The 27,219-nt window shown below is 42.0% G+C and overlaps 2 protein-coding genes across 3 annotated transcripts in view; one reads left to right on the top strand and one right to left on the bottom strand.

Annotated features, from left to right (window-relative positions):
• camkmt (calmodulin-lysine N-methyltransferase) overlaps positions 1 to 18,261 on the bottom strand; it is a 146,823-nt gene extending 128,562 nt beyond the window's left edge. For both annotated transcript variants that reach the window (XM_049600218.1, XM_049600217.1), the window contains exons 1-3: positions 17,912 to 18,261; positions 16,487 to 16,665; positions 15,287 to 15,351 (exon numbers count right to left, since the gene is read on the bottom strand). In XM_049600218.1, coding sequence (XP_049456175.1) covers positions 15,287 to 15,351; positions 16,487 to 16,665; positions 17,912 to 18,073 — 406 coding nt within the window. In that variant the 5' untranslated portion in view covers positions 18,074 to 18,261. The remainder of the gene's footprint in view (positions 1 to 15,286; positions 15,352 to 16,486; positions 16,666 to 17,911) is intronic.
• A 153-nt stretch (positions 18,262 to 18,414) lies between these two features.
• Positions 18,415 to 27,204, top strand: prepl (prolyl endopeptidase like). Its single transcript, XM_049600215.1, has 15 exons — positions 18,415 to 18,740; positions 20,556 to 20,684; positions 20,791 to 20,857; positions 21,111 to 21,291; positions 21,402 to 21,484; positions 21,577 to 21,703; positions 21,781 to 21,997; positions 22,191 to 22,382; positions 22,700 to 22,912; positions 23,007 to 23,182; positions 23,348 to 23,564; positions 23,802 to 23,951; positions 24,843 to 24,969; positions 25,957 to 26,045; positions 27,070 to 27,204. The coding sequence occupies exons 1-15, from the start codon at positions 18,609 to 18,611 to the stop codon at positions 27,145 to 27,147; spliced, it is 2,178 nt and encodes a 725-aa protein (XP_049456172.1). The 5' UTR covers positions 18,415 to 18,608; the 3' UTR covers positions 27,148 to 27,204.
• The last annotated feature ends 15 nt before the right edge of the window (positions 27,205 to 27,219 follow it).

The raw sequence follows: 27,219 nt of genomic DNA, 5'->3' as shown, positions 1-27,219 counted from the left end.
AGAGGGAAGCACTGTACAGATGCACGTGTACAAACACAAGCTGTGCATTCACATAAACAGAAAGGGGAGGGTGGGGTGGGGTGGGGTGGGGTGGGGGGGGGGGGGGGGTGCACATACAGTAGCTTATACCTATTATAAGGCGTACTATTCATGTATTCTTTCTCTCTCTATTTGTTTCCCTCCCGCTCTCTGTACTTAGACACTTCACACCCCTTATGTGTGTGTTATGTAGCTTATAGTGTTTGTGTAGTGTAGTTATAGCTGAGCAAATGTTTTCCCACACACAGTCCAAACAAAGGCCAGGTGACACTCACATTCACACACACATCCACAAACACACACACACACACACACACATACACACACCATGAAAGAGGTGCAATTAGAGCATCCCACTCCAATTAACCAGCTCTCTAAACAAATCCACATTAGGCCCTCCATTGTGGCTGCGCTCGAAAACAGCCACTTGGGAAAGCAGCATAAAAGCTCCAACTGTATTTCTCCTCCAGGACACATGTGCGCGTGTGTGCATGTGTGCGTGTGTGCGTGTGTGTGTGTGTGTGTGTGTGTGTGTGCGCACGGACTGGCAGTTGTTACACACTGGCACACTGAATCTGGGCTGTTATGATTATGGTGGTGATGGGAAGATTGTGCAATCACTGGTGGGTGGAGAGAGTGAGAGGAAGGCAGAGAGGGAGGGAAGAAGCACAGCAGAGAGGGTGGAAAGCGATGAAACAGGGAGGGAAGATGTTACCAGCGGCACAGGAAGAGAAAATTAGAACCTGTGGCACTCACATAGTGAGCTACAACTCTGCTGCACAGGAGCGAAACATCTTTTTAACAATCCTACAAAACTGTAGTGTTTACTTTATAAAAGCTTTGTAGGTTTCAACCAGGTATTTGGATCCATCTTAAACTGGCAGCCTATTAACCATCACAACTGTAGGCCTAATGATGTTATTGGGCAGAGCAATAATTAAACATGCATGGGTTTTAGATATTTTCCTACTTCTCCAGAGCACATAACAACTATTTATCATCATCAATTAACCTGATGATTAGCTTTTTATTTCAGGAATCATGAACTCTATGACATTATATTTCACAAAATGCAGAAACATGCCAATCACAATTTATCAGAGTCCAATGTGATGCCTGCAGACGTCTTGTTTGGTCCTAACAACAGTCTAAAACCCAAATATAATCAATTTAAAATGATATAAGCACCAAATCCTCACATTTAACAACCTGGAAACAACAAAGTGTGAGCATTTTTGCCTGAAAAACAAAAGTAAAAAATAAAAAGAATTCTATCCATCTACGCATCAATTAACTGACTCATCATTCAGCCCTAATCCAGAATAACACAAACCCTTTCTAAGAGTTATTCTGATACACATATCAGTGTCGGAAATGCCTTAAATGCTGGATCAGGAATCTGCAAGACACCGATCTGACTATGTAATTTATTAATAACTTTAAAGCAGTTTAACACTGAGATAAAATGGCAGTTTTCTCAGAAATGACTACTTCTTTGCCGCTCTTAAACAGCAGCCTGAACCCAGTGAGTTGTGCTGTAAATCTGCTGGCAGCTACTGTTTTAGTGCAGAGAAGAAGAACTGATTTCGGGAATGTTACATTGCTGTTGCACTACTGTTTTAAAGTCTTAATTTTACTAGGTTCTTTTTTAAAGGTATTATTTATTTGTAAGATTTTTTTATGAGAGTCAAAGTGGATAATAAAACAAAGTATGCATCTAAATGTATGTATATAAAAGAAGAATTATTTCACATCCTCACAGGGCAAGAAGTATGCAGATGTTATCATTGTTTTAGCAACTTCAGGTATCAGAAATCCTTTACCTTTTCCTCCTGTCTAAAGGTATGGTGAGAAGTGAGCTTAGCCTAGCTACAGTGACCTTGATTCATGGCTGTTTGCTGAACCAAGCTCCTCAAAAAAGTATTAAATACAGCTTTTTCCAAAGAGTTTACACTTTGTACCGAGGAGTGCAGGATTTTTATTTGTCCGATGTTTTCATACGTGTATGTAACGGCCCCTCTGAAGCAGCGCTGCCTCCCACACCAAGTACCTCCACATCGCCACATCAATCACAACATTATGTTCAGGTTTATTTTAAAGACAGTGAAGGTCAGGGTGAGGGCGATGTTTGTTACTGGAGTTTGCAAACCACAAAAAAAGTGGGATTTGTATGTGAGGAAGCGAAGGAAAGAAAAAGAGAGGGGGGGGAGAAGATGTAGGGTACTGAAAAATTATGTCTCCATCTGTGATCCCACACTTAACCCTCCCTCTCTGGTTCCAGCCCTACACACACACACATACACACACACTTGATGAAAGGCCCAGTGGGGCAGCACAGAGAGTTTGGAGGGGATCCGTCTAGCAACCTGGTTGCACACCAATCTTCCTGTAATCCCTTCTGCCCCCACTGAGACACACCCACACGCACAACATGTTAAGTACACGCACATGTATCACACACAGGTTTGTTGTGTATGTGTGTATAAGCCTTCAAAAATTAGTTTTTTGTTTATCAACACCAGGACCTGGTGGTATATCAGGCCTGTGCCCCTGTATCTTTGGAGATAAGGGGATAAAGAAGGTAAAACACAAGGCCTGAGAGGGTGTCACTGCGCCTTCATTTCTACTTCCTCCCCTTCCTATAACCCAAACATGTGTTTTAATTTGTGGAAACTTTTGATTTTTATCAGTGCAGTGTTGTGTGGTCGTCAAAGTAAGCCTTGCTTCGACTATGTAGTGTTTTTTAAAATCAGAAAATTGACTAAACGTGTGCATACATTTGTGTTGTCTGTGGCACCATGGACTGCTGTAGTGTGCTTCCTCCACTACAATCAAACACAGACGACTAAATCTTTTCCCCATAGTATTCCAAAATGAGATCCACGGCACAATATGTCATTTTGCAGTTACAGCAGCTTTAGTCCCCTCAGCCTGGAGCCCCAGAGATCCTACAGCTAGTTAGCGATTAGGGCAGTCTCTCAGGGGGCCACTTGAAAATCTGTTAACTTTCCCCTCAGAGGCCCACGCTAGCTCACATTAGCATTTAGCACAGCCATTAGCGTCAACACCCACTTTAGCGTTAGCACAGCCAACTGACAGTTAAAGGCCCCTGTGGGGCTATTTAGGGAGTCTCTCCAGACAGAGAGAGACTGACAGAGTGAACAAGTACTGTAGCAGTTTGTGCATTAAAGCTGTACAGTGAGTCACTAAGCAAGTTAATGGCTCCTTAGCTAAATAGCAAACACATTAGCAGTTTCTGCAAAGACATGTTGACAGGTTGAAGGCTGCTCCACCTCTCTGTTGGGGCTTTTTGAGGAAACAGTCCCAGCAACTAAGGATCAATTTACTGATCATTAAATATAACTCTCCATACTTACAGTGACTAATAATATATATTTTACATGTCCGTCTGATGCTGTAAATTAAACGGGAGATAAAGCCAAACCAATAACTTTACTCAGGAGCTGGTACGACTTTTGTGGGGCAGGAGCTGAAAAACTTTACGTTTCTATCCATTAAGGCTTTTGTACATTCCTGCAACCACGATTATGTTGCATACATATCAGTGTTTCTAATGTGACGTAGTACATGATCTGACTTTGTCATCAGGAGGCAGAGGAGATAGTAGATGGTGTAACACCTAGTTGAGTCACCTTCCAAGCTGCAGACCACTGCTCAAGACCAAGAAATGGGTGTTTAAAAAAGGACCCAACGTGGCTTTTTAGCTCCTAAAGACAGTGTGTTTCTTTTTAGCAAACTTTGGCTCTTTTTCCAGCATATTGTCAGCCCCCAAATGTGGGTGCTTTTTATGGACCTAACGCTGATTTTTCCTGCAGCTGTTTAGCCCCCAAACATAAATGATTTTTAGGGACCTGTCGCTGTTTCTCCTGCAGCTTTTTTGCCCTCACAGGTGGCTGTTTTTTGGCGACCCATGGCTCTTTAATTAGCAGCCTTTCAGCGCCCGAATATGGGTGTTTTTCAGGGACCTGTCGCTGTTTTTCCTGTGGCTTTTTAGCCCCCAAATGTGGATGTATCTTAGCAACCCACTGCTGGTTTTACAGCGACAATAGTGGCACAAAAAGCGATTGTTTTTTACTGAGATAATGCTGTGTTTCCTGCCGGGATATTGGCATTAAAAGCAGTTGGTTTTAACGAGACAATGCTGCTTTACCTGCCAGGATAGTGCCCCCCCGAACCAAGTATTTTAAGCTAAAACATGATCTTTTCCAAACCATAACCAAGTGGTTTTTGTTCCTGAACCTAATCACATGTTAACCACAGTGTTGGTGAAACGTTAAGTTTCAACATATCTGCAATAACGTGCAAACGAAACATATCTATGGTTTGCAGAAGTGCACAATGCCAACATTTTTTTCTGGTTGTTGTCAGGGGAAAACTGTGCAAACTGTGCTTCTAAGTTTTAAATATGGGACAAAAATTCTGAAAAAGAAATGTAAAAAAAAAACCCTCCTGAATTATTCTTTACAGATTTACATCAGGTAAAAATGGTGAAACCAATGCAAGGCAAGAAAATACTGTAAAACACACGCACACACACACAAACACACAGACTGAGTGTTTGGAGTGGAGCCAAAACCTATTCCCATATGACCATGTAGCCATTTACTATAGCCGTTTCAATCCCAGACCAACACGCTAATCACATTAATCATCTATTTGTGTTAAAACATCATCAGGGACGTGCACACACACAAACAAACACGCACACACTCATGCACTTTCAGGCGTGCACTTGTGCCTTTGGAAGTACACGGTGGTGCACTTGATGGGTACAAGAGGGAGGAGAGCAAATTAACTACCATGCACTAATCACTTAGCTCTCTAATGCAAGCACACTCAGCTAGTATGTGTGTGCGCATACATTTATGGTACACACAAATATGCAAGCAGACACACTGACAAAAGAAATGGATATTTGGTGTAAATATGAAAAAGGCTCAGTGAGATCCCTCAGTGCATTTTGAATTGTGCTAGGTGCATGCTTCAGTGTGATTTAAGAAGCAGCTTTTATATAATGTGCAGTAGCTTTGTTGCCTAAAGTTCCATACGTTTGTGCCACTCTCGTGCACTATTGTGCCGTTATAGCCAGGAGAGTGTTCATCATCGTGACTGCAGGTGATGATGTGAAAGGCTGATGTAAACGATTCTAATCGAGGCCACACGGAAGTCTGTAATCAAAAATAAATACCTTAAGTAGTTATAATCAGAGAAAAGAATATCTTTAAGGGTCTATAGCTTTGAATGAACCATTATGCTCGTGTTCTGAATGTGATGTTTAGCTCAAAGTACAGTAATTTAAACATAAATGGATTTCTTTTTAAAGTGGAAAAAAGAAAGCTATAACACATAAATCATCACACAGCTCTCCTTCTTCCGGTGTGTGTGTCTGTGTTACACGGTTAGAGGGGCCAGTGTATGCTGAGCTTAGGCACCATGGGGGACATTGCCAGGAGGGGCACATAGGGGCTGGGTGACTTAAATGGAGAAAAATCCAATAATTGTATCCGTCCAGAGGGAGGGTGAGCTTTTAGGGAGGGGAGAGACCTGTTATTACTCTTTCTTTTTTCTTTCTGTCTTTCATTTCATCCCCTAATTCTAGGGTGAGGGAGTAACCTAAGAAAGGGAGGGAGCGGAGTGGAGAGACGTGAGGGTTACGGGCTGAGCTTGCTGTTAAAGTATGTCCTTGTAATTAGCTGAGTATTAGCAGTGGTGACAATGCAGGAGCACTGGGCAGGGAAGCACCCTTTAACGCTCTACTCATTTCCTGAACTTAATCCCCACCGCTTACTGGTAATAGTGCACCCGTGCACACGCATCTGGACACACACACACACTCACACTAATTCTCAGTCATGCACAAATTCACATAATCAACTGCTGGCTATAATGGGAGAGGACTCCCAGAGCAAAGTGACACCCAACAGCTCACCTTCAATCCCTATTGTGCTACAAGTCACAATGGTGGTTTACTGCAGGGAATGTGCACGTGCACGTGTGTGCAAGCACTTAACCGACTGCATCTGCACGTTAGCTGTGAGTTGTGTTCACATATAGTGTGGCGACTGTTTAGTTCTTGAGTGTCAAGAAGCTTCCAACACCCAGCAGTACTTCAGGCAAGTCCCTGTTTCTGTTTCCTCCAGTGAGCGGATGAATGGAGGAGACAAGGAAGCGAAAATCAATTACTTTCAATTAAGTCAACCGGCAACTCTTTCAATGTGCCTTCAAGCCACTCAAGTCTTGCTTACACTACCTCCAACCCCCACTCCTACACCACAAAGTGACACACACACTGTACGCACATGTGCACACACACTTTAAGAGCCAGATACATTTACTGTGACTGTGTTTTTGTGTTTAGTGGTTAAAATACTGATTTGGACAGTAGTGGCTAAAAATGCTCTTCAACAACAGTCGAAGATCATTTTCTTTCCAACAACTAAATGTCCAAATTAAAAAAAAAATATTCAAAACCAAACAATTATTCAAATTTATTTCAACAGGTTGCGGAAACAGTGTAACTGTGATAGTATAGGCTGCGTGGCTAGCCACATTTATCGACTCCGCTTGCCACTTTATGGTACATGAGCGTTCCTACAGCTCAGGGCAAATTAGATTTAAGACTTTTAAAGACTTTTTTAATGCCAGTTAGAATAAAATTTGAGACGACTCCGATTTCACATTGACCAAAATTTAAGTTAAAAAAATTAAAATAAAAAAATAAAATAAACCAACATCAATTACTTATGGTTAGGGACAATTTTGTCCAAATGTTTATTGCTTTTTGTGTGTGTGTGGGGGGGGGGGGGGTTGTCTCAGGGACGAGTCAAGAGTAGTAAATTATTGCAAAATAAATAGATAAAAAAAGATTTCACCAATTATTGTGAGGTTATGGAAGGTCACAAAGGTCACATTCATACTTCCCTTGTCTTAATATTTTTAAGACTTATGAAAGATGGATTTAAGATGTTTAATACCAATTAAAGCCTTATTTTCAGATTAAATAACTCAATGCCTTTTAAGTCTTTTTAAGGATCTTTGGGAACCCTGTGAACCCTGTGAATGTAGCCTGTCTTATAATAAAAAACTGTGCAGTGCAGCTTAAAAAGTACTGATGCTGAACATAATTCAGAGCTCATTACTTCCTATCACACCACAGGATGTTAAACAACAGTGGCTGAAAGCTTCAGAGTAAAACCAATCATGGTTTTTGTCCTTAAACACAAACTGTGGGTAGTTTAGCTCATTTCCAACAACGTACGCCATCTATTTAATCTCTCCTGAAGCATGCAAGTGGAAAATGTGTTGAGGAAAAAATTGCAAAGCCCAGTTGGGGTTATTAATTCACTGCGGCAGAGTTTCTTTACGTTCAAAAACACTGTGATACCCCTGACATCACAAGATACTTGGAGGTGGCAGTTAAGTTAAACATAAGTTCTTTCTGTCCGACAATCAGTATTTCAAAACATGTATGTGTCAATAAATAGTACAAATTAACCTCTCGTCTTTTCTTTAAGCATTGATGGACTCATAATCACATGGTCACCTGACAGTAAACTAAGGTGTGTATTACTGGTTACCATCACAGTGTTTAATGATAACATAAGTGGAGTTGAGAAAAATATAACAAACTGCTGACAAAGGAGAAATTAACACCAGCTCTGAGGGATGAAAGAGAACGACAATGCAGGCACGGACCAATTTTATCAGATTGTGAGGATGTTTGTGTCGTATTCTTGCTTCACATTGATTTTTGTTCCATTAGCTTAAATCAAAATCGTAAGAGACACCTGAGCTCAGTCCAGAGCACACCAGTCGAGAACCATTTCTATAGAGAGCACATTATAAACAGCGCAGAGGGGGACCACAAACCTTGTCATTGACACAACAGTCTGAGCGAGCGTGTGTCTGTGTATGTGTGTGTATGCCTGCCAGCTCCCAGTCTAGCTCTATTGTCTAACAAGGTCTAATTAGCACTATGGCACAATGAATTAGCATAATTATGCAAACAGGGCTCCGCTAAAGGCTTGGCACAAGGGGAGGCTACGGGGGGCACCTATTACAACACACACACACACGCACACACGCTTATTTGTGCATGCACACACACACACACACACACACACACACACACACACACACACACACACACACACACAAAACACTGAGACACTAGTGCAACACATTAAACACACATACATGACTGTGACAGATCCACTGGATACAGAAAACACACACACCTGTCCAACACTGCGACAGGAAGTGACTAGACAGCAAGGCTGCCATGTACAGCAGTGACTGACTTATCCTCTCTCCTCTTAACCATCATCCTCCTGTCACAAACCACACAAAAGCTGCAACCATTTATCGACTAGTTGTCAACTATTAAGCTAATCACCAACTAATTTAATAATTGACTAATCAGTTTAAGTCATTTTTAAGACAAAAAAGTCTTCTTTCCTCCTCTGTTACAGTAAACTGAATATCTTTGGGTTGCAGATGAAACAAAACACTTGAAGATGTTATCTGGGGCTTTGGGAAACAATGATTAACAATTTTCACCATTGTTTAACATGTTGGACCAAATAACTGTTCAATTAATCGAGAAAATAACTTAAAAATCAATCAACACTGAAAACTATCGTTATTTGCAGCCCTACCCCACAGCTATTTTAGTTATAACAATCCTGAATACTTCATAGTGAAATTCAAACACCACTGAATTTATAGCATTTAAATATTTTACTTTAATGAATGTATTTGTTCTGAATTCACATGTTTGAAATTCGAGTATAAATTGTCTCGTTTTACAATTTTAAAAGCTGAATTTGGATTTTCTTTTTTCAGCGTTCAAATTCAGATCCAACAATTCAAGTTTCAGAAATGTTAAAAAAAAAAAAAAAAAAAAAAAAAAAAAAAGATTTTTTTTACTTTAATTTTTGAATCTGATGGTGCCCACTGGCTTGCTTGGTAGAGCGGACGCCGCATGTACAAAGGCTGTGTCTTTACTGCAGCAGCACGGGTTCGATTCCTACCCATTGTCACTCTCCACCTGTACTATCACATAAAGAGGCAAAATGCCAAATCTTTCAAAAAAGACTTTTTGGATCTGAATTTGACCAATTAAAATTTGAGCAACCTGAATCTATTTTTTGAAACTCAGAAACTTTAATTTTTGGACCTGAACTTGTGAACATTGACAAAAATATATTCAAATTCAGCTTCTGAAATAACAAATCAAGGCATTCAATTTTCGAAGAGGTGAATTCAGAACAAATAAATTCATGGTTTTCAAAGTAAAACACTAGTGCTTAAATTTCAATATTAACTATTCAGTGGTTGTTAAAATTAAAATATGTACGTCACTTCTTGGCTTCCATATGTGCCATAATAAACACAGAGTCCACCTCCACACTGCTCTTTCTCACCACACTCAAACATTCAGGGCTTATAGTATTTTGCTGGTGATAGGTGAAGTCTGCGGGAGATAAAAGGGATGACAGGGAGGCTGAAAGGCCAGCAGCCATTCACACAATGACAGCTGGAGTGAAGAAGGCTCTATTAGGCTTCATTAAGATGCTTGGCTCCTGATTACTCACACAAAGACGCACACACACACTAATGAAGGAACAGGGAAAGTATTGCTCCAAATGAGTGTGAGCTTAGCTGGATCTGTGGCCTCCAGTGGAGGATTCCCAACCCTAATTTATTCCTGTTTGTGTGTTCGGGCGCACCAGTCTGTCACTGTGACCTCTGTCTGCAACATGAACCCAACAAGTAACCCCACAGCCCAACAAGCCCTCTTACCAAAAGCCCTGCAATGTCAACAAGCTCTACCTAAACCCTCTCCAACACACACACACACACACACACACACACACACACACACCTCCTCTGATGCATTCTTAGTCACCCAACCCCAAGGGCCTGTATTGTGTCCTAAAATCCTGATCCCTAGCAGGAAACAAGCACCCCTAAAACCCCAAACAACGGCTGTACAAAGCTCTCTTACAATTACAAGCCCCCGCTGTCAGCCAAAGAACCAGGAGGGTCGGAAGTTCAGAGTTCAAATAGTTCAGGGTGATCAAGACCAGTCTGAAACAGGCCCAATTATTCACTGACAATATATAACAAGTTACAAATGTAACTGCGGTTCAATGGCTTGTGAATGACCACCAGAGGGGATGCTTTGTGTTTGGAGTATGCAGGTGAGTATCTATATCACCAAAGTCATCTGTCTGATGCATCTATAAAACACCTGAGTACCACCAGGTAGAGGTCTTCACGGTCCAAAATGTTGGACCCAATCCATAAACACTCCCGTAGATAACACAAACAACCAACATGAATACTTTTTTTTTTTTTTTTAAAGAGACCAGATCCAAAGGGGACCAAAGCACAGTCAGACCCGAACAAATGGACCGGAGGAGGATTAGAGCCAAAATGGGGTCAGACAGACTATAACACAGAGACAACACCGACACCAGGAGCAGCATCACAATCAATAAACAATAATAATAATGTCCAAAGACAAAATGGAAAGTTATGGCAACTAACTCCAAAAAATAGATAAAACAGAAGGTCACATTTTAAGCTCCTGCAGGAAACCAAACATTCTGTAGCCAACGAGGCGATAGACAGAATGACAATGTTTTCAAAACAATTCAATATCTGTGAATCAAAGTCTCCAAAAATGTTTCACTCAATAGCATATATTTTCTGCATAGACTACTGATTTAATAAAACTGATGCGATCAGAGTCAATATTACGGTCAGGTAATATGGATTAAAATCAAATATCACGATTTTTACTACATACCTTGATAGTGTGACAACATTGTGAGTAGGGCTGGGCGGTATTCGCGGTGACGGTAACTTACCGCAGTAAACACGAGACGCGGTACTGCTTCTGTGGTTACCGTCATACCGCAGTACATGTGGCTAGGCGGCAGAACGGGGCCCGCCGGCCGGCCGGCCAGCCTGCCTGCCTCACACACCTCCCTCGCTACGTGATGGAGTTGGCCTGGCCGACCGCCCCAAACCCAGGCCCGCAGGAGAAGGGGGCCCGGGAGCCGCCAGCCCTCCCTCTTCCCTCTAACATTTATACATACTATATAACATTTTGTACACAATCATAGTACTTATTGTACTAGCTTACTTCTGACGATAAATAATTTCCATCCTGGACTTGTATGGCTTTTTAAATTGTTTTATTTAAGGTGTAAAAAAAGAGAGAGAAGACGATACCGCGATATCATACCATCACCGCATCCCCCCAAAATAATACCGTGATATTGATCTGAGCCCTAATTGTGCGGTTGACGATTGGTGTTTTCACAAAATATTTCCACAATAATAGTCATCAGTAATGTAAATAAAATAACTAAGTGTATAAAGGCAAATAATACAACAGCTAGTGCAGTCTGATAGCTTAAGAAATGTACATCACTTTACAGTAATGCAGCCTTTAAAACCAGGAAAAGACAACATTACAACAAAACAATATCCAAAATCTGAGCTGATATCCAGCCTCATATCACAATATTGATATAATATTGATTACTACCTAGTCCTAGTTGATATTGAGACATACTGACACAGACCTGAGACCTAAGGAAGTAAAACGAAACATGATCCAACCTGATTAGACCGAGTATAATTTATTAGCAAAGTCATTACAGCCTTTGTTTGGTTCAGTCAATTTTACCGTTTTACTTTTATTCCTACTCAACTGTGCCCAATTAACTGTCTTCATCCAAGTGCCCTGTGTCACAGTACAGACTGATATGATATAAACATACAAACAGCTGCAGATTACACCAACATACCATTAAACGTCAACCCATATAAAAGGTTCAATTCAGGATTGAATCTTTTATGAGCTCTGTGCAGAAGTGCCCCAATATCCTAATTACTCGTAATGGTATATAGTTTCATCTTCTTCTACTGATACAGCATGATGTCTTCTCTAAAAATACACTCCATTTCCTAAAACATCTTCATTGAGCCTCTTTGCCTGCTCCTCTGCTCCTGAAATGAAACCATTGACTCCAGCTTATCGTCACCTTAAGAAACAACATATTGTTCACATACGTGCACAGTGGTGGGACAAACACAATGGCCAGGAAAGGGGCTCATGCTGAGAGGGGGTAGCAATTTTAAGCTGAGTCCACACATTTTGGAGGCAGTGGGGTAATCCGGCCAGGCTTTTTAGCCTGCTATTCAGGAGGACAAGGACCCCTAGGATTTGGGCTTGTCCACACCTCAGGGGTGGGGGATTATCAAGATAGCAGGAAAGGTGGAGAGGGTGTGACGGTGGGCCAAGTGAAAATGTGTTCATTAGCAGGACTGTGTGGATTTTTGCAAGCGTAAATGCACGAGTGTATATCTTTGTGAGGAGTACACATACATATGTGTGTGTGTGTGTGTGTGTGTGTGTGTGTGTGTGTGTGTGTGTGTGTATTTAGAGGGGTTTCTCTCCCATCCCCAAAAATATACCCCAGAGCTCTGACAGGGTCACCTCTGGGCCTTTCAGAGCCTCCTCTCAACCAATCCTAATTGATCTCACGCATTACTAGTCCCAAACATGGGATGGAGAACAGGAGGGAGATGGCTGGCTTATTGTTTGAGGAACGAGGTCCCGTTGCTAGTGGCTCTCCATTCCTTACACACACACACACACACACACACACACACATATATCCACACATATATCCACACACGCACACACACCACCTCTGGCATGCCCACCCACCATCTCCCCTTCGCCCCCTTTTCCCCCTCTCCCCACCTCTATGCTCTCATCTCCGGCTGTGCTAATCCACTGGCCAAGTCAGGAACTCAGTTACCCATCTGGCCAAGCACGACTCCAGCAGAGAGGAGAGAGGGATGGAGGGGGGAGGAAGAAAGAGGAGAAATGGGTAGACTGAGAGGGAGGAGTGAGGGGGTACACTGGGAGCAGTGTGTGGATGTCTGGTGTGAGGGAGGAGGAACAAGGGGGAAGATATTTAGACCTGTGACAACTTTACAGATACGACAGGAGGAAGAGAAAGAAGAACAGAGGGAATGCACAAACAAAGAGCACAAGTAAAGCTGCTGGAGGGCCACAAGGCAAAAACATGATGACCTCTACAAAGAAAAAAGTATTGATCCTATTGTCCCCTTGTAGAGAAAAGGGATTATCCATTGTAGCAGGTTGGAATGAAGCAGCTCTGAGTTCTGTCATGACTTATATGGTCTGATCCCAGTGTGCAGTGAAGTAGCCCCTAGCCATGACCTTCACCTCTGACCCTGACTGATTTGGAGCCATCTGGCTGGTTAACACTAACCCATGACCTTTGTCATACCCCGCCACATGCCAGTGAAGGTGGACCTGCACAGGAAGAGGTACAAAATGACTTGAAAGGGGTCACATCTCAGTGTACTATCAGTGGAGTAGGTCTGTTTCATCACTGTATTAAAGGTCCAGTGTGTGGGATTTAGGGCGAAACTGAATAAAATATAAGGATGTTTTGTTTTAGTGTAGAATTTCCTAAAAATAAAACTGTTGTGTTTTCGTAACCTTAGAATGAACCATTTATATCTACATAGGGACGGATCCTCAAGAGACTGCCATGTTGCACCACCATGTTTCTACAGTAGCCCAGAACAGACAAGCCAAACACTGGCTCTACATAGGGTCATTTGTGTCTTTGCATCAGCCAACTCCATGATGAGAGTCAGAAAAACACTGATTTTTGTTTAAGTGAAACCGCTTTATTCATTGTTTTTAAAGGTTTAAATCACTGGGTCCAGTGTTCTGGAGAGGAAGAGACCTCTGCAGTAAAAAAGTCTGGATTTTAAATTATCAGAGAAAAAAGCTGAGCAAACATTAGCTGATGCTAGGCTAGCGGCCCGTCTCTGACATGCCAAACAGCCTCGGAGAAACAGTGATTTTTAACATGAAAGTGTTTTATTCAGTGTTTACTAATGGTTTAAATCACTGATGCCGTTTGTTTTGAAGAGGAAGAGACCTCCGCAGATAATTCAGCTCACATAAAAACCTCATTATCATCTGGATCAGAAAAAAGATAAGCACACATTAGCAGGTGCTGAGCTAGCAGTGTAGGAGAAACACTGATTTGTAACGTGACACTGCTTTATTCAGTGTTTTAACCATTTTTAATCACCTGTTCCCTTTGTTTTGGAGAGGAAGAGACCTCTGCGGATAACTCTGCTCACAGAAAAAATAATAAACACTGAAGTTTCACTCTGGTTGCAATGTGCAATCCTCACCACTAGATGTTGCTGAATCCCCCTAAAGCCTACACACTGGACCTTTAGCACTTGTTAACAACTGTTGTTGTTGTTTTTAATTATTCTTGTCGTAATGTCACAGTATTTAAAACTGCTGAGGTGTAGTCAAACAAAAATTCCCCCTAAGTTGGACAATAAAGTTGTGCTGCATCGTATACAAGTCAAAAATTAACCAAAATATATCAGTGATGCAAGAAATACACAGTATACACAGTATAATTGTCTGTAATCTCATTGAGAATCCCTCTTGGCTAGATTTATCCACAATTCATAGATTGTGTGTGCATCCACTCATGTAAACTGCACTCCTGCATGTCTGGTTGAAACATCTCTGACAGCACTGACATTATTTAAAGACATAAGCAGAGTAAAACTGAACTAAACTCAAACTGAAGTAAACTCAGCTGAGATAAATGTCTCACAGCAACTTGACAGACTGAAGGTGAAATCAAGGCTCTTGTGTTTCAGGTGATGCTATTCCACTCCATATCATAGAGCATGTGCAAACCCCTGTTCGAGTCATGCTCTTTCCTTTCTCCCAAACCACTCATCACTGTCGACTGAAGCAATAAGAAAACTGCAGCCCACTTTCCCTCTGAAGGACATTTGAAGGTAGTTGGGAGGAATGAGTACATGATAAATCGCTGTAGAAGCCACACAAGAGACGTACTCCCATTCACAGAGATGGAATCAAACCATAAGCATCAAACCATCAATCAAACACTAGCAGCACACAGCATGACGCTGACCCAAAGATGCTGTAGTGTGTGTGTGTGTGTGTGTGTGTGTGTGTGGGATGGGATAAAAGCCAGGGAGTAGCACAGGTAAAATTACACTCTGTGAACATATTCACATTGTATGCATGAACATACACACATACAAACACATTACAAGTACAATGCCTCCAAGTAGTAAAGATAAAGTGTGTACTTACAGACATTACCGGTGTTGTCGAAACTGTTGAGCACTTCATTAACTCTGATAGGCCCCAGGTCATCCCTGAGTGACACAAACATATGGAGCATTACACAGCAGTCTGGATGAATAAAATAATGTTTTTTTCTTACACGGTGACACAAGACAGTGAATCCTAATTACTATTTTAAACTAACGGCATTGTTTCAAGGAAAAAGTATCAAAACCTGAGCAAGGATTTATTTACATAGTTATATGAAGTGTTTGGCTCATAAAACATTTGTTACATTTAAACATCTATTAAAATAAATCTCTGCAAATCAATAACTATCTTTGGTTTCAAGTTAAAAGCACGTTTTTTTTATGGCCTCTTAAATACTTTTGTGGCAACTGTCCCTGAAAAAATAACACTTTTTAGACATCAAAGACACATAACCATTAATTCAACATCATTTCAATAACTATATATCAACCAGTTTTAATGGAATGCACTAACGACATGATGTGCACAATTTGTTCTAGATTCACAGCAAACCACAGACTCTAGATAGTTTTAGGTGATGTCATGACTCATGCTTTTTTTCACACTAGAAATTTCAAGATGTTATTTTTATGGTCTAGGGAAGTTGAATCACATTTTGTGAACATGTGCTGCTCTCTCTAAAACCCAGAAACCAGAGAAGTCTCAAACTTGTGATGTCATAGGGTATAAAGTCTGGAGCTGCTCCATAGACGATGAATGGGAGACCAATTTTGTGGACCCACAGTATGTTTGTTCTCTACTGTATGCCCAAATGAGCTTTATCCTATTATAATGTCATCAGCTCTGAAACACGAAATGTGCCCATATACTCAGAGCATTCCCCTGGGTGCTCACAGTGTCATCTACAACATCCTTCCCCATTCATTGTCCATTGTCCAGCTCCAAACTTTAAAAATTTGAGTTTAGGCACTTCAGCTTTTTTATATAAGAGAGTGTTTTACAGGTTTGCTAATATCTTTGGACTGTCTAAAGCCATAGGAATAACATGTCTGAATTTTGAAAATAAAAATGATAAAATGTTATATCAATAAACTTTTTCAACGCTGACTTTTACCCAACTAGTCTGACGTGCTGTGGAACCACGAGTGAGACAGCCTCTTGTGTGGTGCACTGTCACTGTGCTTTAACTGCGCCAGGATGAAACTTGAGCCTTATTTGCCTTCCATGTTTATATACCTGAGAAAGGCACTGTACTCAGGAAAGTAGACACTTCTGTACTCCACCCACTGGTCATCAGAGGTATCACTGGGGTCTTGTGTCAGATGCCTTTTCCTGCTGAAAAGGTCAAACGTTGCGAACCTGCGAACAGACACCTGTTTGACCTCTGGAGCATCCATCTGCTTCTGACGCAACACCTGTGAGAGATAGGGGTGGAAATAAAGGAGAGGTCATGGATTTCCACATAAGAGCACATTCCTTAACGGGTGACCTGCAAAGGTCAGGGGTATGCAGAGGCGTTTCTATAAGATATGAGGACATTCGGGGCTTAGCCTGGGCCTCTTTTTGGGGTCTGGGAGATCCTCCCACAGCACTTGATTTGATGAACAAGCTCTATTTTGATGCTTTTAATGGCAACATATATCAAATATATATACATATAATACATATATCTATCGGGGGCCAGATTTGGCCCAAGTATCCCTGTTATAAAGTGTCAGCATTTCCAGAATGAATCAGTCATGTTTCATAGGTCCTTTGGGAAACAAAATTTCAATAACAATGTCATGTTTTCCTGAGTTGAGTTGAATTTTCCCAAAGTTAAATACTTTAAGTCAGTGTGGTTGTAAACAGAGTAAAAACTGCCAGAACGATTAGACGCAATTAATGTATAGAATGAATTTGCATCTTTTCATCCTTAAATGGTAAAAAAAGAACCCTTAACATGACATAACTTCTATCTACAGTATCTGTCTAGTCTGGTGGAGCCCATACACAGAGGTCATTGCTGCACCAGGAGGCAGAAATGCAGACTGCAGGATGGTCCCACTGCAGGGAGCTGAGTGTAACCTCTGTATCATGCCCATCTATGGGAAAAGTAAAAGCCTCACTTTCACAGCTGCTGCTCCTGTGTGTTCACAGCTTTAGCACTTGCAAAGCTAATCAGATTGTGCAGCCGGAGGAGAAAAACACATTCTTACTGGTGACAAAAATCTGGAATATACTGTTATAAAGCTACTCGTTGATACAATTACAGAAAGTAAATGTTCAGGTTAAGCTGCATGTGAAAGCAGAACAGAGTACTGATGAACCAAGACTGGTGTACCAGGCTCCAGTAGGTATATCACATACACCATAACCCTCCATTTTTTATAAAGCCACAGCTAGGAATATATAATATGTGATTTCCATAGTGCAAATGTATCTCAAAGTTTAGTAAACAATAGCTTTGTGGCCAACATCAGGGAGGAAACATGGCAGGGCTGCTATAATATGCCCCTGTTAACCGTATTACTCCACAGTTATGAGAGACACATATTCTAACAAATGTACAAACTGCAACACGCATTTTAAATTAAACACTCGACATATTTTGATAAATACGCTTTTAAAAATAGTCTACAGCCACAGGAGGTTTGTGCTTTCTTCTGAGGACATAAATACCTGTCTCAGCAGAGTCCACCTGGCCCTGGCGACATCAGTAGTAGCACAGGTGTCCTCCCGGGAGCTGTGGGAGTTAGCTGCGCAGGTGTCTTGATGACTAGTTTTCCTCAAAGGCGAAGCCGGCTCGGTCTTGTCTCCTCCACCGGTTGAGTGCTTCTCCATTTTATCCTTGAAGATGTGGGCGCAAATCGATCTGTAAACAAGTTAAATAGCTGTAGGGCTGTCACAGTTACCGGTAGAAACGTGGATATACAAAAATAAGGCTTTATTTTTTCTGTAAACTCCACCAACGCAGCTATACTCGCAGATATGCTTGATTGTGATCACCTGTTACACCCACAATGGGTACATGCTACTTCCGTACACTTTTGGCATTCAAGGCATAGCAATTGATTATCGAGACAATCATGCCCTATTGTCAGTTACACACTGCGAGCCGCGTGTATCGGAAGTCGATTATTCTAGCCTGGCATCCAAGCTACGTCATCAACAGCGGGCTTTGTTTAGGAAATAATGCACGTGCTGCTGTCAACGGAAGGATGCTTGATTTAATTAACGACATTATGAATATTTCAGCTTTAAATACAGCGTTTATTGTCGTGTTGACCGATATTAACTCACGAGGCAGTGGCAGTTAGCTACCTAAATCCACGTTATCGCTGCTGTCGCGTGTTAATTTAGCTGATTAATCTCCGTAATGGCCGTCCTCTCCTCTCTGCTGTCTTCATCTGCTCGTCTCCTTACACCAGCTCGGTTACGACTTTGGGAGCTCGCCGTGTGCCAACGGATAACATTGCTCTCCCTGTCCGTCCACCGCTGTTACACGTCGGTAAGGGTGTTCAGTTAACGGTAAAGATGCTGTTTTTACTCACCTCAGGCTCGGTGTGAGGTTACCGACTGTTAAAGCTATCTCGTCGGTAACGTCAAGTCATCCATTATTCAAAACTGGTGTCTTTTCACCAGGCTGACAAAACGGAGCCGCAGATAAGGGCAGAGGGCTGAAACTGAGCCTGTTTGGATGTGGCTCACCGCACTGACACGGAAATTAGCCACAGGAAATGGACACAAAGGCTCCTGGACAGGATAATTAATTCACAGAGTCTTCATCTTTTTACAATAATCATTTCCAAAGATACAAATAAAGCCTATGAATAATTTGAAAAGAGCAAATTATCAAGGCAGTTTGTTGAATTGAAAGTATGTCATGACACCACCCTACTAAATAATCACTTTTCCAATCCTCTTCTCCAAACCTAATGTCATCAGGGAACAATTTAGGACTCTTGCAATCATTGTGGTGAATTTAAGTACTCTGGTTATCTTACAATAACATGTTTAACACAAACAGGCCTCCTATCACTTACTCCCATATTAAACTGTATGAGCTTACACTTTAAGAAACCACTAGCGTAGGCAACTGGACTTGCGTTTCTTGAAGACCTTTCACCTCTCATCCAAGAAGCTTCTTCAGTTCAAATTAGTGTCACGCCACTAAAGCTGAAGAAGCTTCTTAGATGAGAGGCGAAATGTCTTCAAGAAAACAATATACAGTAGCACTCATGATTACCACGACCTGGATGACTGAGAATCTTCACTGAGACATCTGTACCTCTGATTTTTGAGAGAAGCCAAAGACAAATTTCCACTGAGACAATAAAGTTATCTATCTATCTATCTATCTATCTATCTGTCTATCTGTGTTGTCCCAGTGACACTTGCACAGGCTACAAAAATACTGATTTGAACAGCAATGGCCTTTGCAATTACCAAGCTCACGGTTTCAGTCATAGTATCGGTAGAAGGATGCTGAGGTGGGAACTGCCAGGTGAGAGGCCTAGAGGAAGACCAAAGAGGAGATTTATGGATGTAGTGAAAGAGGACATGAAGTCAGTTGGTGTGAGAGAAGAGGATGCAGAGGATAGGCTTAGATGGAGGCAGATGATTCGCTGTGGCAACCCCTAAAGGGAACAGACGAAAAAAGAAGAAGACCGTTCCAGTCACAGATTATTGCTAAAGAAAAAGAAAACTACATCAACTATTGGACATCTACCACAAAAACGATCAAAGCAAACTTTAATGCTATTTGGCCCTAAACAGACAGTACGTGATGGCAAACTATCTGACTGCAGTGATGGATCAGAAACTGAGAAAGATACTGACAATGTACAGACTCAGTGATCACAGCCGGGGCATAGAGACTGGCAGACTTGGAGATAGAAGACAGGCTGTGTCAGCTCCATCCTCAGAGACAGGTGGAGACAGAGCAACATTCCCTGCTACACCAGGACAAAGTTCTTTACAAAAATGAAATGTAATCTCCAAGATTTTTGATTCACTCTCTGTTCAGACTAAAATGCAACATTTCCTTGGAGGAAATAGTGTCAGCACCAAAGATGCAGCGAGATGTCAGTGCATGTCACAGCCTGAGAGACAACCAACATTTAATAGTAGTTCATCTCATCACAGATCACACTCTGTTTATGTCTATGATTTTGTAATAAAATATTGTTGTCGATTATTTTTTGATTTTCTCTGTCTTAAATCGTAATTCTGCTTTGGCAACACATAAGAAATGTAATGCCACTAAAGCTTGTTGAATTGAATTGAAAGTATTTCCATGAATTATAAAGTTGTTTGATTTCAGGACACTCAAAACTCATCAGCTGATCATCTCAGCTCTGGACTTGAACGCTACAAGGACTTGCAGAAATATTTCAAAAGACGACTGAAGGCCACGTACCGCAGATTCTCCAACACGCCTGATTACTCAGTGGTAAGGCCTGTCTTCTGATATGGGTTTACATTCATGCAGCTAACTTTAGGCATTTGTGAAATTCAAAATAATATTTTACAATTCACTGTTATCTCTCTTTCTACAGGTGTGTGGACGTCACCATGTGTATTTCATTGAAGGTGATGGCATCTACAGAATGGACCAGAGACAAAGTAAGCTGAAAACATGAATGTAGCTCGACTGTTAACAGCTTTTAAAGCTTGAAACTTGGAAACTGAGATCTATGATGTCACTGAGTTCATTCACATTTACGAGAGAAATGGTCAAACAAGGACAGGAGACAAACAGGAGAAAATATATTGCAGCACATTTTTCTTTTTTACCCAATGCCCACATCTGGGTCTTTATTAGAAATAATGTCCTTCCCACTTTTGTGAATGGCTGAGTTTCTCTCACCGTTTGTAGGTGAGCCAGAGCCAGAGCAGGTGCTAAATCTGGGACAAGTCTCTCAACAGGAAGAGAGGAGAGGACTTGATAATGAAGAGAGGAAGCTGAGGTTTCAGTGGACTGTCCAGAGAATACGTCTGTCCCCACACGAGAAGCATCTCGCTGCCACACTTAAAGCTGCACACAGAGAGGAGCCGAGGTGAATTACACAAACAAAACATTTGACAGCAGTGTGTTTTTTTTCTTTCATCGACAAAACTGTCACAGTTACTGAATGAATAAATAAATGGTTGTCCTGTAACTATCCAGGTGTGTGGTTGTGAGGCTTGAAACTTTCCCTCATCTGGATCCTCCACACGTCGTACTCACACTGGACAAAGTCTTAAGCTTTGGTACGTTTTAAATACTTTGCACTTGAGCCAATAAAACCCTGGCGAAATTAAAAGGATATTTTTTGTCTATGTTCGTGTCTGCTTTGGTGAAGAGTGGGCAACAGACCAGGTCCTGTTTTACACGACCCTGGAGGGCCTTCGCTGCAGCCGAGTGTTTCGTCTGGACCTGACCTCCACTGGCAGCAGGATCACGTCTGTGTATGAGGAAACACATCCTGAGTAAGTGTAAGCAGTGTCACATGTTGGCAGTTTCAGCTCCCGCATCATCTATAATTGATCCACCGACATCTCCCCAGTGTGTTTGTGGAGGTTGCCCTTTCCAGAGACCGACAGATACTGAGCATCAACTGCAGCAGCAGGAGCAGTTCAGAGGTGCTGCTGATTGATAGAGCAACCTCCCATTTAGAGCCTGTACTGGTTCAGCCACGCCAGCTGGACCTTCTGTACCATGTGGAGCACTGGAGACAGTATCTGATTATACTGGCTAATACAGGGCCTGGACAAGAGTATCAGGTAGAGTTTGTACAATATACACCAACAGATACACACTGTTCATGGGTTGCACACATTTTACAGGAAGAGTGTAAGTACTTGATCTCTATGAGCATGATTCTGCTGTGATAACTCAGAGAATTACATGTGCAAGGAGAAAAGCATGCTGATAAATATTTTATGTTTTAATTTTAAAATCAAAATGGAAAACTAGGTGGTGCAGGCTCCTCTCTCAGAGCCTTCCATGGTCTCCTGGGTGCCTGTATTTACCCCTGGTCCTGGCACTGCAATCAAAGACATGGACGTGGTTGGAGATCACTGTGTGTTGGTTGCGAGAACACCGGCCAGTGAACTCGTCCTGATCGTGGTCCCACTGACACATCCACAGGAGGCATACACTGTGCAGGTCAGTGTGACCGAAAACTCTGAATTACTATTTCTGTATGTGCATATCTTTCTTCTGTCCTTGCTGGCACGCCCACGATTAGTCATGTAATTTGCATCTTCACCGTTTTGCTCCCTCTTGGTCTTGTTTTTCCGATAAATTGCTTTGTAGTTTGAGATAGATGGTCTTTAATGTCCCAAAGGAGCCAGTACATATTTCACACAGAAACTTTCAGCTGTACACAACACCTGAAATACACACTTGGTCACATCTGCACATATACATATCTTGCTTTTATGTATTAATCTCTTATACTCTTTTATTTCTACCCTCCACAGCTCCCCTCCTGGGCCTGTGCCATCCAAACCAAGAAACCAGGCATGGCAGACCAGCGCAGTGTGCTAGAGTTCTTGATTTCATCTCCAGTCCACTTCCCGGTGCCCCACTGTCTATACCTGGAGGATGGACTACTTTTATCCAGCACCAAAGATGGGTCCTCCCCAGAGACGCAGTGCAATTATACCACGACACACTTAGAGGCCATCAGCCAAGTGAGAACACTTGACATATAAGACATATGCACACTCATGCATCTGCATACAGGCACAAAGAAGATCATTTAATAATCCTGCCTCTCCTCTGTAGGATGGTACCTCGGTGCCAGTGACGCTGTTCCATACATCAGCTGTGGAGGGTTTGAAACAGACGCCACTACTGGTCCATGTCTACGGAGCTTACGGAAGAGACCTCAACATGGATTTCAGTCCAGAGAAAAGGCTGCTGCTGGAGCAGGGCTGGGCTCTGGCCTACTGCCACATCAGGTAACGTCTCACCTTTCCAGCAACCTACAAACTAACCTGATTGGTTCGGCAGGGTATTTGGTGATCAGATGCTTTATATAATTGTTCATGTACTGATGTTGTGCAGCAGGAAATTGCTGGAAAATGTCTGTTAGGGATAATGAAGTCTGAAATTCAAACTTCTAGAGGTGGAGGAGAGCGGGGTCTGTCCTGGCAAAGACAAGCTCGAGTGGAGGGGAAGCAGAGAGGAGTGGAGGACCTCAGAGCCTGCCTCCATCACCTTTTCTCCTCAGGAGTGTCCTCTCCTTTACTCACCGCCCTCACAGCCTGCAGTGCCGGGGCTGTGCCAGCAGGAGCGCTGTGCAACACACACCCACACATGATGCGGGCTGTCACGCTGCAGGTAAGATGTGAAATCACAGGAGATGTGTGTGTTTGTGTGCTTGGAGTGTGTAGCTTTACTCTTATTCTATGTAAGAATATAAGGAACTCTGTGTATTCCTCAAGGGCACTTTAACAGAGCAGGCGCTTGCCAATATGTGAGGGTTAAATATGGACTGAAGGGCAGTCTCCCTTCTTGTTACACCACAGTTTACACACACACAAACACATCCAATGCCATCTCTTTTCCTGTGCTCAGGCTCCTTTCCTGGATGTGTTGGGAACTATGGAGAATCTCAGCCTGCCTCTGACGTTGGAGGACAGGGAAGAATGGGGGGACCCAGTCGGGAACCCAGAACACAGACTCACCATCTCCTCCTACTGTCCCCTTCACAACATTACCCCTCAGGTATGGAGAGGAAAGGAAGAGGAAGAAGATGCAGCTGCAGTTTGTTGTGCACTGGCTTTAGAAACGCATTTTGGCACGAGATTTTTTTAGGCATCAATACTGTGATTTAAGGTTTTACTATAAGAGTCAATTTGATTCATGTGCTGCCATGTAGTTTCACACTTGATTTTTGTTTGCAGTGTAAATTGGCCTGTTCTGGTAGCGACCAGACAGTTAAATGGCCACATTTTCATCCAGAAAATGATCCCAGAAAAATGAAGAACAGTTTATTTTCACTATTTAATTCACTATAGAAGCCATTTGGTGTTAGTAAGCATCGTAAGAGTGACTATGCTGAACATAGGTTTCACTATCATCACAGTTATCTCCTCAGCTGTAGTTGAAAATGATCCAATTCAGGTCTTAATCGTATCTCAAACAAAAACATCTCCTCAGATTGGAGGTCTCTGAAGAGAAATCTTATCAAATGGGGGTCTGTGACCTAATTGGTATCAATTTAAGGGAGCTAGACACGAAAAAGGTTGAGAGCCACTGTGCTAATCTGCACTGAAAAATGTAGGAAAAGCCTCATAAATGTTGATTACGGGGAAACAGAAGACAAATAATATTGATAAATAGCAGTGAAAATCACAAGTTTTACCACGATATGATATCATATCACCATGGGAACGTATAAATTATGGCGTATCGTATAGATGACGATACAGACGACAAGATTTTTTTAATTTGCATCAGTGATAATGGATTGTCGATCGATGTATCGATATACTGATCCAGATGTTGGTGTTGTTACAGCCCTAATGATTAATACCTTTAGCCAAGCACTGTAATGTAAACTACTGTGTGTTAACCATCTCTGTTTGTGTGTGCGTTTGCGATTGTGTGAGCCAGCGCTACCCATCAATTCTGCTGACGGTCTACAGCGATGACGCCAGGGTTCCTCTGGCAGGTGTCCTCAAATACGCCGAGCAGCTAAGCAACGCCATTCATACACACTTCACCACGAAGCCAAAGTCAGGTGTGTTGCACGCATGCTGTCACAGCAGCTTCGTCACTTGTTGATCACTTGGATGCTTATGTGTGCAGCCATGCATGCTACTGTACAGTCGCCTGTGCTGTGTGTGTTGTTTCCACATCGTTTTAGGTATAATTTCTGCATCATCAGAGGTTTTAATAGTTCAGGGTCGGCTCCCAATAGTAGTGTCAGTGTGCAATCCGTTGCAGCAGACGTATGGCTGTCTGTCTGGGGAAACTGCGAACAGCGTTTGAAGTTCATGACCAAACTATAGCATAGGTCACCTTGTAGTATAGCGTGTGTGTGTGTGTGTCAGCTAATTGCTCTCATTTCCCCCTTGACAGGCTCTTTCTCCCTCTCACTTATAATCTGCCTTCCCCACATTGGTGGTACTCCTCTTTACACCCCTCTCTCTCTCTCTCTACCTCCACTCTTCTTGTTTCAGATGCACACATTATCTCTCTCTTTTCCCCCCTGTCTCACTTTTCTGTTGTTCATACACACATACAGCCGGCAGCTTAAGTGTCTGTGTATGTGTGTATACGTCTCCCTAATCTGTCTCCCTCTGTTCTCCGGAGTCTTTGATAAAGTGCTGATGGCATAGACACATGCAGGCGGGTGGGCAGGCCCATTAGCATGGTAAAGAGATAGTGTATCAGAGCAAGAGATTAGACGCCACAGACTGGGAGCTGTCAAGGTCAAGACCGCACTTGTGAAACAGCCCGTGCCACAGAGACAGGGAGGGAGGGGGGGTAATATGGTGGGGTTTGAGAAGAGGGAGGGCAATATCAGATGGGAGCACGAATGAATGAAAGGAGAGTAAAGACAGAGTCAGAGGAGAGGGAGAGAGAGAAGATTTGGGGCAACTGGACAGAGGGAGAAGGGGGCATACAGCGAGATAAGAGAAATGCCTGACTGAGAGTTAGTTTTAAACATTAGAGATCTTCTTCCCCACTCGGCCTTTGACTTCTCTCTTCCTGTTTCTTCTAGAACGTGAAACAGCACCAAACGTAGTTCTGAACATCCAACCTGGAGCAAATCACCTCGGACCTGAAGACTTTGAGCTGATGCTGGAGGAGGTAATGCTCTCTCCTGTCTTAAACAAGTTTTTAAAGTCTAGCTTTTTAAATGTGTGCTTCCAAATGCAACTACAGATAAGGTAAATCAGACACAAGCAGCTGTGTTAGATTTATTTTCTCTCAATTACTAATTTTGCTCTTAAATCCACTTAAAATGCACATCCATGCTGAAAAATGACAGTATTGTAAAGACTATTACTTATAAATCCCCACTGCCAAATCAGAGTGTCCACAGGTACCAGACACTTAAATTTAATCCTTTTTAAGACTGTTAAAAGTAATTTTTAACCTCATTTAAGCTCAGTTTTTGGATAGGTAAATATTTTCTTCTTCAGGCATTACAGGTAAGTATAAAGGTCCTGTGCAAAGGTGTGTTTAATGTATTAAGTCAAAAACGTGGATTAGTTTCAGTGGTACTTTTAGAGATTTCTAATATGAGAAATGTGGACTTTTATCCACAAGAGTTTGACTCACTTAGACAAAAACAAATTAAGATGGATAAATGGAATGAGATCAAATGTTTGTGGCAATAAATACCTCACAAAATCACATTTAAGACTATTTATAAAATTGAATTTAAGACATTTTAAGACTTTTTAAGGACCTGTAGACACGCTAGAAATATTTGTGCCTGCACAGTTTGGGTGTGAATCCAATCTTCTGTTTCTCGTACACATCTCTTAAAATCCATTTACCCAAATCACACATAAACTCTTGTGTCTTATCCTTGAAGTATCTAGCCCTGTGGATAGAAGTCTTCATTTTATTCTTCAAGGTTTGGAGACACTGAAATACAACGGAGGTGAATGGACTTTGTATCCTATTTAGCACTTAAATTACTTGTGACCACAGCATCTGCCGAATCTGAGCTGCACCTGATTAATCTTTCTTTTTACATTATTGGAGCTTTGCATTATTAATTTAGCCCAATCCCTTCCTCACATTGTGAATGCTCACATTAGTTTTGTTGAGTTGATGGGTACAGATTGACTAATGTGACCTCTGTCTTTTCTCCGTGATGCAGGAAGCCCTAACGCTAGCGTTCCTGTACACAGAGCTGGGCCTGGACCGTCCTCAGCCTCCACGCAAGAGGAAGAGATAGCAGAAGGAAGTCAGGAATAAAACAGCAATGACCCAAACATCTACCATGACAGCCGCAACAAGTAGGATGACA

The sequence above is a fragment of the Epinephelus fuscoguttatus genome, linkage group LG16, assembly GCF_011397635.1.
Source record: "Epinephelus fuscoguttatus linkage group LG16, E.fuscoguttatus.final_Chr_v1".
In the NCBI taxonomy this organism is placed as follows: domain Eukaryota; kingdom Metazoa; phylum Chordata; class Actinopteri; order Perciformes; family Serranidae; genus Epinephelus; species Epinephelus fuscoguttatus.
Note: the sequence above shows the minus strand (reverse complement) of the source record. Positions and strands in the feature narration are given on the sequence as shown.

Bases quoted from the DNA above. Each gene is read 5' to 3' on its own strand.
- prepl (XM_049600215.1), top strand. From the start codon at position 18,609: ATGGCCGTCCTCTCCTCTCTGCTGTCTTCATCTGCTCGTCTCCTTACA. The intron at 21,998-22,190 runs GTAGAGTTTGTA...ATGGAAAACTAG, and splicing joins GGCCTGGACAAGAGTATCAG to GTGGTGCAGGCTCCTCTCTC. The intron at 26,046-27,069 runs GTAATGCTCTCT...TCCGTGATGCAG, and splicing joins TTGAGCTGATGCTGGAGGAG to GAAGCCCTAACGCTAGCGTT.